The sequence below is a fragment of the Elgaria multicarinata genome, chromosome 23 (assembly GCF_023053635.1).
Source record: "Elgaria multicarinata webbii isolate HBS135686 ecotype San Diego chromosome 23, rElgMul1.1.pri, whole genome shotgun sequence".
Lineage (NCBI taxonomy): Eukaryota > Metazoa > Chordata > Lepidosauria > Squamata > Anguidae > Elgaria > Elgaria multicarinata.
Window position 1 is genome coordinate 1,165,009 of NC_086193.1, and position 10,957 is coordinate 1,175,965.

At 49.6% G+C, this 10,957-nt stretch overlaps 1 protein-coding gene across 1 annotated transcript; it reads left to right on the plus strand.

The window, feature by feature from the left end:
- Positions 1-2,904: 2,904 nt before the first annotated feature.
- Positions 2,905-8,920, plus strand: LOC134413171 (radial spoke head protein 3 homolog B-like). Its single transcript, XM_063147299.1, has 8 exons — positions 2,905-3,035; positions 3,354-3,441; positions 5,200-5,341; positions 5,711-5,856; positions 6,124-6,327; positions 7,228-7,390; positions 7,623-7,709; positions 8,583-8,920. Exons 1-8 carry the CDS (start codon positions 2,905-2,907, stop codon positions 8,918-8,920), a joined length of 1,299 nt encoding a protein of 432 aa, XP_063003369.1.
- Positions 8,921-10,957: the final 2,037 nt, after the last annotated feature.

Genomic DNA, 10,957 nt, shown 5'->3' on the forward strand with positions numbered 1-10,957 from the left:
GGTTTCCACAGCTGGGCTGGAACATAACAACATCCAAAGTCCATGCTGGTTTAAACCGAAGGTCCGTCCAGTCCAGCACTCTGTTATATCCCGGCTTTTTTTCCTCCAAAGAACCCAAGGCGGCGTACGTAATCCTCCTCCTCTTCTCCGTCATATCCTCACAACAACAACAACCCTGTGAGGTAGGCTGGGCTGAGAGTCTGTGACTGGCCCAAAGTCACCCAATGGATTTCCATGGCCGAGTGGGGACTTGAACCCGGATCTCCCGACTCCCAGTCCAACACTCTAGCCACTACGCCACACTGGCTCTCTGTTCACACAGAGGCCAGCCAGATGTCGACCAGGGACCCACAAAGCAAGACATGGTGCAACAGCACCCTCCCACCCATGTTCCCCAGCAACTGGTGCACACAGGCTTACTGCCTCGGATATTGGAGGTAGCAGATAACCCACAAAGCCTTCTCCTCCAGGAAATTTGCTTCCCTCCAGATGCTTTGGACTCCAACTCCCATGGGCTCTGGCCAGCATGGACAGTGCCCCACTGGGATTAGAACCATAGAATCATAGAATTGGAAGGGGCCTATAAGGCCATGGAGTCCAACCCCCTGCTCAATGCAGGAATCCACCTTAAAGCATCCCTGACAGATGCTTGTCCAGCTGCCTCTTGAAGGCCTCTAGGGTGGGAGAGCCCACCACCTCCCTAGGTAACTGATTCCATTGTCGTACTGCTCTAACAGTTAGGACGTTTTTCCTGATGTCCAGCTGGAATCGGGCTTCCAAATCCGTTATTCCATGTCCTGCACTCTGGGAGGATCGAGAAGAGATCCTGGCCCTCCTTTGTGTGACAACCTTTCAAGTCCTTGAAGAGTGCTATCATGTCTCCCCTCCATCTTCTCTTCTCAAGACTAAACATGGGAGCCGTTCTCTGACAATATCTGGTAGGCACTAACATTAGATAATAGCATCTCTCAAGTTTGCATCTGGTGCTTGGCACGTATACTGCTCTTGGAAATGGAGGATCCATTTGTCTACCATGGCTAATAACCTTTGGGGGGGGGTAGCAAGAAAACGTGGGAGACAAGATAATGCCCCCCCCCAAATGTCATGTGAACCACTGTGGTACAATAGCTTAAAATGGTGGATTTAGAGTGGAGAGGCCTGAATTCAAATTCTTGTTCCAGCAACAAAACTTGAAGTTACGATCCCTCCACCTAAGCTTTCTGGATTGTTTGGGGAAGATAAACCAATCTAAGGAATAGTAGGAGGAAAGGAAAACGTTATTGTTATTGTTATTTACAGGCTTATACAAACTATATATACAAACTATAATAATAATAATAATAATAATAATAATAATAATAATAATATAATATATATACACAGGCTTGCTTTATATATCACAATAAAACCAACAGTAAAACGCATTAAAATCTGTGTACGTGTTCAAAGCAGCAACAATAATTTAAATATACGTTTAAAAGGAGAAATAAATGTCTAAGCAGCTACATCGTGGGAAAAGACCATTTTAAAACCCAGCATTAAAAATAAAACAGGCAGCAGTTAAAACCCTTTGGAAAGAAGCGTTTGTTTGCTGGTCTGGTTCCGTATCGGGCAAAAAGCATTTGAAGAACTTGAAGAATTGCACTAAAACGTTTGTGAGAGTGGGGATATTTGAGTTCAAACAGATGTAAAGGAAGAGAATTAGAAATATATCGGTGGAATTAGGAATATGGGATTTTGGCAGTGTTCAGTATAAGGCAGCGTTCCTTTTCAAACCAGCCATATATATATTTTTAAAAATCGATGAGGACTAGGATCTTATTTGTGTTTACAGGAAGGTCTGTAGTTCAGTGATGGAGCGCTTGTTTTATATGCGGAAGAAACTCTGTAGAGATGGTAGAAACAACACTGAACTCAGTGACTCTACATAAGTAGGCTGACCCTATGGAAAGGAGGACAGGGCTCCTGTATCTTTAACAGTTGTATTGAAAGGGGAATTTCAGCAGGTGACATTTGTATATATGAGGAACCTGGTGAAATTCCCTCTTCATCACGACAGATAAAAATGCAGGAGCCCTGCCGTCTTTTAAATCTGGTCACTCTAGTATAGCTCCTGCAGCTTTAACTGTTGTGCTGAAGAGGGAATTTTACCAGGTTCCCTATATATACAAATGACACCTGCTGAAATTCCCTTTTCTATGCAACTGTTAAAGATACAGGAGCCCTGTCCTCCTTTTCATAGGGTCACCCTACACAACAGTTAAAGCTGCAGGAGCCCTTCCCTCTTGACCAGATACAAAAGAGGGTAGGGCTACTGCAGCTTTAACTGTGGTGACGAAGAGGGGATTTCACCAGCTTCTCCATCTATACAAAGGACGCCTGCTGAAATTCCCTTTTCTATGCAACTGTTAAAGATACAGGAGCCCTGTCCTCCTTTTCATAGGGTCACCCTAACATACGGCTGCTTCCTTAGCTTCGGTTTAAATCCAGCCGTTACTCAGATCCATGAGGACTAGAATCGTAGTGTATTTTGAAGGGCACGGCTGTAGCTCACTGGCAGAGCCCCTGAGCTGCGTGGAGAAAGTCCCAGGTTCGATTTCCGCCATCTCCAGGTACCAGTCAATACCGATCCGATTCGTGTCCGATTCGGTCGCCCGTCTCAGTGTATCTCTGCCCCCCCTTCCCTGCAACGCTTTAGCCGTTCCCTGCAGTCATTCTGGCGTGTTTGCTCAAAGGAGGCTGCGCCCAGCCGGAACCGCTGCCAGGCCCGGGGATCAGTTTACCGTGGCAACGGTCACCAAGCAGCCGTCTCCGTGTCGCCTGGCAACGGTTGCTGTGCAGGATTGTTCTACCCGGCTGCCCAGCCAGGCCGTCGCGGCCCGGAGCCGGCTCAGTTTGCCCGGCATGGCCTCCACGTCGGTGCTGGTGGCCCACGAGGAGGCCGCGGCACCCTCCGCGACCTACTCCTATTGCAGCCGGCCCCGGGCCGTGCCCGCCAGGCGGAGGTACCGCACCTCCCTGGACGCAATCGAGGCGTGAGTACCGTTGCAGGACCAAGTCGGAAGGCCCAAACGTGGCCTGAGCCAGAGAGGATCACGCTAAAGACGCAACAGAGTGTTTATCTTGCAGCTTTCCCCCAAAGCTGCAAGCCTCCAGAGGCATCGGACTACAATTCCCATGGGGATTGTAGCCCGACGCCTCTGGAGGCGGCCATCCTGATAAAAATGCAGGTTATGGGTGTGTTTTCTCGGACTGAGCAGACATCGGGTCTCTGTAATGGGCTGAAGCTAACTATTATTTTTTAATCCTCTTTTTCTCTCCCACCTCCTTCCCCTTAATTTCATGCTCCACAGCGACGAGGATCCAATTCACTATGCAAACCTCATGTACGAGAGAAGAGTGGTCCGTGGCAACACGTACGCCCTTCACGTGTTACCTTGGGTGGGTGTTTCTTCTCCCAGAAATCCTTTCTAATTTTCCTCTTCCGTATGGGTAAGCAATTAAGCTTAAAACTTCCATGCTCCAGGCAAAAGGGAGCAGTTCAGCCCACCCCCAGGCGAAACCAAGCAGCGGAACGACCTGCCACAAGTTTTAATCTTGAGTTGATCCTCTTTGAACCTTTAGATGACTCGTACATTTATAAATATGACAGGAGGTGCTGGGGTGAATTTGGGTAGCTTTTAAAAAGGGTTTGAACAGATTTAGAGGGGAGGAGAAGCAGGGGGAAATCTAGCAGAAGGCCGTGGGGAATTCTGCCCCTCCCGCTCTTATGGGACTCAAATACCCATCAGCCCCAGCTAGCACGAGCAATGGCCAGAGAGACTCGGAGTTGTGGTTAAGCGACATTTGGAGGGGCGCCGTTTCCTAGACCCTCAGTCTTGCGTTTTGCAAAGTCCCGTCAAGCAAAACGCCCGGATCTTTGCCCTGGGAACATTGCAGTTTGGATTTCTACTGGCGGGGTTTGCCGTGGAAGAGGCAGTGACACGGGTCATGGGAGAGCGGTTGGACGGACTCCCTTCCCGGAAACACTTCTGTCTCCCCAGAAAACCCTAGAAGCCTGGAGTTGGGCCAGATTTAGGGTTACAGCACTATGAAAGCGGTGTATGGTCTGTGCCTTATGGGCCCCAACAGTTGTCCGTGCACTTCAATGCCGCTATAAAGCAGCCGTGTGGCTCCTACCTTTTAGATACCGCTTTCATACCACTTTCATAGTGCAATCCAAGGGCCAGATTTCATTTTAGAGAAGCTTCCTATAGCCAGTAACGCAGCCGTAGGAGAACGATTTCAGCCTTTCAATATGCGGGAAAACGGCACAAAAACAGGAAATCAAAAAATGAACAGCGGTTTGGAGAAGGGGTGGAGCCAAGGGAAGGAGGCGGGGCTGTCTGGTGAATCCCATTTGGCCAATTTAGCCCCAATCCTGTACTGCTCACTCCTGCGTTTACTTAAATTCAATTTTCCCTAGACAGCCTTCCTTGAGCTGTGCCATCCAACTCCCATCTTCAGACGTTTTGGATTCCAGCTCCCATCAGCCACAGGCAGTATGAACATTGGTCGGGAATCCTGAGAGCTGGGCTCTGAAACGTTGGATAGGCACCCAGATTGGGGAAAGCTGATTTAATTGTTACGGCCAGCATGTGATCCAACCAGCCCACCAGCTCAGGGGTCGGCAGTTAAGTTGACATTGGGGGTAGAAATGTACGAATTTTAAAAAATCATCATCATCATAAAATATCCACTCCGTCTGCGTTTCACCGATTGTCAGTCGCCTTTCGTTCCGTCTTCCTCTCATTGGTGGAATCGGAATTTTTTTTTCAATTTCCCAAATTTGCGCAAATGTGCGTTTGCGCCGATTCAAACGTGCGAAAATGCACATCTCCTCAATATGTGCATTTTCCTGCTTTAGCCCATGGGGAAATGTGCATTTTCAGCCAGTGGGTTTTTTTAAAAGTATTTTTCTACGATTTATGTAAAATCCTGGGAAGTAAAAATCAAATGAAAATAAATAAAACGGTCCTCAAGTCCACAGAATCCGTGGGTCGGATTCATAGATAATCAAACTCACTTGACGCCATTGCGAATTTCTCCGGCGTGCGTAACCATGGGGGTCGCAGCCTCACCAGCTTCGACGGCTTCTCTGGTGTCCAGAATAACATCCCAGAAAATGTTTTCTGCCTTATTTTCGTTCCCGCCTTCCAGAGCAGTGAACCTGACCCCCTTGAACTCCAACGGCAGCGAGAAGCCCAACGGAAAGCCCTGGCGAGGAAGCGAGCGAAGGAGCAGCTGCGGACGAGGACGCCCGACCCTTTGGAGGGCCGGCGGCATGTGGACGTGCAAACAGGTAGCCCACCGGGACGGCTTGCGATGAAAAAAGATGTTTGAACAATACGTACCTGATACGAAGCAGCCCCGGCCGCTCCTGGAAAGGCTGTATTTACACCCGGTTGCTAAAACCCAAGATGGTGTTCTTCACGCCTTGCACAAACCGCTACTTTTTGTTACAGCGCCCCGGTAGCTCTTCAAAAGTAGGGGTGTGTCAGCATCCCTAGACCCTCCCCGAAAGGGGGGCGAGATATTTCCGCATGGTGTTGGAGCTGTTGTTTAAGAAGCATCCATCTTTGTTTCTGAGGTCTGGTGGGGGGAATAGGATAGTGAATCAGTGAGCCTTGCAGTCAGCCGGTCTGAAGGGTGCTCCGCCGTGCCGTTTCAGAACTGTACCTGGAAGAGTTGGCCAACCGCCTCATCGAGGTCGACGTGGAGTGCCAGACGGATGCGTTCCTCGACAGGCCCGCGACTCCGCTCTTCGTCCCCGCGAAGACGGGCAGAGACGTGGCCACGCAGATATGGGAAGGAGAGGTACGGGGGTTGAATCGTAGAATCATAGAATAGCAGAGTTGGAAGGGGCCTACAAGGCCATCGAGTCCAACCCCCTGCTCAATGCAGGAATCCACCCTAACTGATTGATAGTTACGCTGCTGCTGACGACATCTCTAAAATATATCTCTAAGCGGTTTACGTATGTTAAGATACGTTAGAATATCCAATAATTACGAAAACATTGGTATATAAAGCATTGATAAAAACCAGGACAACCCCAGAATTAACTGGGGTTAATTCACGCAGCTTTTCGATTTCGACATCGAAGTCCGCCCGATGCTCGAGGTTTTGGTGGGCAAGACGATCGAGCAGGCGCTGCTGGAGGTCATGGAGGAAGAGGAGCTGGCGGACCTGCGGGCGCATCAGCACGTCTACCACGAACTGCGCTACGCGGAGCTCGCGGAGGTGCAGCGCCTGGAGGAGCAGGAGCGGCGGCACCGAGAGGAAAAGGTAGCAGGGTCAGGGCCGAGGAGACGGGCGGCGCTCAAAGTGTCCGGCAGGGTTCAGTTTAGAATGGGGGGCGGTTCTGTTGAGGGCTACGTTTTTTCAGGGGTAATAATTGTTAGGCCACATAGCAGGGGTGGATCAGGCCTGAGTCAAGCCCTCTTCTTCCTTGTCTTTGTTTCAATGACACCCCTTCCTCTCTCTCTCACTTTCAATGACACCCCTTCTTTCTCTCTCTCTTTCAATGACACCCCTTCCTCTATCTCTCTTTCAATGACACCCCTTCCTCTCTCTCTCTCTCTCTTTCAATGACACCACTTCTTTCTCTCTCTCTTTCAATGACACCCCTTCCTCACTTTCAATGACACCCCTTCCTCTCTCTCTCTCTCTCTCTCTCTCTTTCAATGACACCCCTTCTTTCTCTCTTTCAATGACACCCCTTCTTTCTCTCTTGCCACCCCTTCTTTCTCTCTTTCAATGACACCCCTCCTCTCTCTTTTTCAGTGCCACCCCTTCTTTTTATCTCTGCCACCCCTTCTTTCTCTCTCTGCCACCCCTCTTCTCTCTCTCTCTCTCATTGACACCCCTTCCTCTCTCTCTCTTTTTCAGTGCCACCGCTTCTCTCTCTCTCTGCCACCCCTTCTTTCTCTCTTTCAATGCCACCCCTTCTCTCCCGTTCTCTTTTTCAATGCCACCCTTTCTTTCTCTCTCCCACCCCTTTTCTCTTTCTTTCTCTGCCACCCCTTCTCTCTCTCCGTCTCAGCGCCATCCCTTCCCACTCTCTCACTCCTCTGCCACAAAAACAAACCAACCCAGAAAAACCGGGCCAGCTTTGCACGGGGAGCAGTTGGGGGAATGTCGAAATAAAGAGCGGTCCTACGTTGCCTATTCCTCTTCCCCGCCTAGGAGCGTCGTAAAAAGCAGCAGATACAAGTCCTGCAAAAGGAAAAAGAGACCTCGGAGAAGATCGCTGCCCGTGCCTTTGCTCAGCGGTACCTCTCGGACCTCATTCCTTCAGTCTTTGGCAGTCTTCGCGACAGCGGCTATTTCTTTGACCCCGTGGAAAGAGGTGGGTGGTGGCTGACTTCTCGGTGGTGGGCCCCCAGGATAGGGAGAACCACGCTGCCGTAGGCCTCCGCAGGTCTGGGATCCCCCTTGAACCCTTGTTTGCTGCTTGGGACTTCGGAACGGGTGTGGGACTGGAGTTGTGGTCCGAAGCATCAGGAGTCCCCACGCGGGAGGAAGCGGATGTCATATTTCACCAGGACTCATCAGAACCACCCCATTCTTGTATCCCACAGACATTGAGGCCGGATTCTTCCCGTGGGTGATGACCAAGGTGGAAGAGACCATGGAGACGAAGGTTCTTGGCCGAGTGATCACTGACAGTGAGTCAACGTCTATATTTTACGTAGCAACTGTGATTGTTGTTCTCTGCTTTGGCCTCTGTCTATACACATATTGGCTCCTGGGTCCTGCGCTGTCCCTGGGTCACGAGGCGGCCCCGGTGGCGGGGAGCCGTGCCGGAGTTCAGTCTGACCCAGCTACAGTTGTCCACTATGCGTGTTACTTAAATCGCAGCCGTAATTTGCAGAAATTACCAAAGTTACCAAAAATCTGTGCAAATTATGTCAGTTGCAGCCACCATTTCCGCAAACTGCATAAATTGCAGCCGTAATTTTGCAGAAATCAGGCAAATCTGTGCAAATTGCAGACACAAAAAATCTGTTTGGGTAAAAGTTACGACAGACTTTGGAGGGGGGAAATCGAGGCTCGGGCTGCAAATGCAAGCCGAGCCAGGCCTCCTATGCCGTGAGCCAGAGCTCCAAGCGACGAACATCCCTACCCAGAGACCGTAGATAACAAAGTGGGAATCCTTCGTCCAACAACAAACTTCCCTATGTGGGTGTGATGCATCCTTGCCAGATCTAGAACAGAATTATCCCAGGCTGCCATTTTTTTATCTTTTCCTGTCATTCAGAGTTGCTGTGTGTGTGTGTGTGTGTGTCGGGCCCTCTGCCTTGATACTCTGGGGTCCAACCATCTGCCCTAGCTGGGAATTGTTGTACCTCGATACACGTGGAGGGCCCTAGCTTGAGGAAGCCTGCCCTGGCACAACCCCCAAAATCCTCTGCAGCTTGGCAACAGGATGAACAGCCCCCCGAAGTACCAGGCGTTTTGACGTTTCCAGCAGGGGATATTATCATTTACGGTCCCTGGCAGGACAGAACTTTAACAGGGTGTAAAAACTCCCTTTGCAGGCATAATTCGGGACGTGATGGAAATGAGGCTGAATTGTTTTGAAAATGGTGAATTGCCCAAGCGACTGGAAGTCGTCCAATCTCCCGAGGAGGAAGATGAGCAGGAGGTCTTCGTCGAGACGGGGCTGGCTGAAATGTCACCTCAACCGGAAGCCTCGGAGCAACCGGAAGGTCCCGGCCAACCGGACGCCCCACCCCAGCCAGAAGCCTCAGATCACCCAGAAGCCTCGGGTCGGCGACCGAGTTCGGGGGAACCGGAACCCTCAGATCAAACGGGAGCCGCAGATAAGGGCAACGCAGCGGAAGAGCCGGAATCCAAGCTGCCTGGTGCCCAGTGACGGCCGAATTAATCAGGTAATCGGGGTAGGGGAGAATAGGCCCGGTCCCAAAGAGGATGCGCTGAATTAGGCCACATTGAAGGACAGCAAATTGGGGCGGGGGGGGTCGGTCACACACTCCGTCCCTCATCAAGGGCAGAACTAGCGGGTTTTATAGCAGGGGGTGGAGTGGAGTGGGTCGAACTCTGCTGTTTGATATTATCCAACACCCTTCCAAGGGGAGGGGAGGGTGCACCGTGTACCGTTCTGGTCACCACACCTACAAAAGGGTAGTATAGAGTTGGAAAATCATAGAATCATAGAACAGCAGAGTTGGAAGGGTCCCACAAGGCCATCTAGTCCAACCCCCTGCTCAATGCAGGAATCCACCCTAAAGCATCCCTGACAGAGGGTTGTCCAGCTGCCTCTTGAAGGCCTCTAGTGTGGGAGAGCCCACAACCTCCCTAGGAAACTGATTCCATTGTCGTACTGCTCTAACAGTCAGGAAGTTTTTCCTGATGTCCAGCAGGAATCTGGCTTCCTTTAACTTGAGCCCGTTATTCCGTGTCCTGCACTCTGGGAGGATCAAGAAGAGATCCTGGCCCTACTCCGTGTGCTAATAATTTTAAGAATTTGAAGAGTGCTCTCATGTCTCCCCTCTCAAACCACTAGATGTCAGTAATGCCACTGGGAAGTATTTTAAAAAATCATCCTTCCCTCCCTGCCTTTTGACCTAAAACCAGCATTGTTTAAGCAGGTACTATAAACTGTATTGCTTATTGCTTTGCTCCACCGAAAGGTTTCTGAGCTCTGGACTAGGATAAATTCTGCTAGCTTAGTCTGGGACGTTTCCTTGCATTTGACTAATAGCCATTGCAGACGACACACAATATCACACAAGAACGGAACGGAGAGAGAATTCAACAACATCGCATCCTTTAAAACCGGCATAGCATCACGCAATAGAAAAAACATAGACAGGAATCAAGTTGTTATTGTTATTAGTATTATAATTATTATTTTATTTATTTATACCCAGCCTTTCCCCCAATACTGGGACTCAGGTCGGCTTTACAAATTAAAACATATACACCTTAAATATATAAGATAGGTAGAGATATACAGAAATTAAAAAATATAATTAAACATGCTATGACATTAAAACATTTAAAACATTAAATTATTAGTATTAGTATTATTACATTTCTATACCGCCCCATAGCCGAAGCTCTCTGGACAGTTTACATAGGATAGAAAGAAACACTTGAAAACAATGCACAAAAATTTTAAATCACAAAACGTACAATTTAAAGCCACAAAAATGTATTTATTATTTATTTATTTATTACATTTCTATACCGCCCAATAGCCGGAGCTCTCTGGGCAGTTCACAACACACAAAAACGAACCCAGGCTCATTACATATTGCTAAATGCCTGGGAGAAGAGAAAAGTCTTGACCTGGCGCTGAAAAGATAACAATTTCGGCGCCAGGCGGGCTTCGTCAGGGAGATCATTCCATAATTGGGGGGCCACCACTGAAAAGGCCCTCTCGTTGCTATCCTCCAAGCGTCCCTCGGAGTAGGCACCCGGAGGAGGACCTTAGATGTTGAGCATAGTCTACGGGGAGGTTCATGTCGGGAGAGGCGTTCCGTCAGGTCTTGTGATCCCATGTAAGGCTTTATAGGTTAAAACCAGCACCTTGAATCGGGCTCAGAAATGTACACACAGCCAATGCAAGCAGGCCAGAGTGGGTCTGCGAATCGCCTGCACAATCAACTCCGAAGAGCGACTCCACACATGCGTTCAGCGGCCCGGGTGAACAGGGTTTGATCTGACGGTCTCCGGCAAATCTTCACGTCAATGCTTTGACCCCGGGATAACTGCGCCGGCTGCCTATTTGCTACCGGGCCAGGTTGAAGGTTCTTGTACTTGTGTACAAAGCCCTAAAGAACTTGGGACCAGGATACCTGAGAGAGCGCCTTCTCTCTTACCGACCTGCCCGGTCACTGAGGTCATCCGAGGGCTTGCTCCTGGTGGTTCCACCTAGATCCATCCT

Coding starts and splice junctions, on each gene's coding strand:
- LOC134413171 (XM_063147299.1), top strand. CDS start 2,905: ATGGCCTCCACGTCGGTGCTGGTGGCCCACGAGGAGGCCGCGGCACCC. Junction 5,857..6,123: donor CGCAGATATGGGAAGGAGAG/GTACGGGGGTTG, acceptor TAATTCACGCAG/CTTTTCGATTTCGACATCGA. Junction 6,328..7,227: donor GGCGGCACCGAGAGGAAAAG/GTAGCAGGGTCA, acceptor TTCCCCGCCTAG/GAGCGTCGTAAAAAGCAGCA.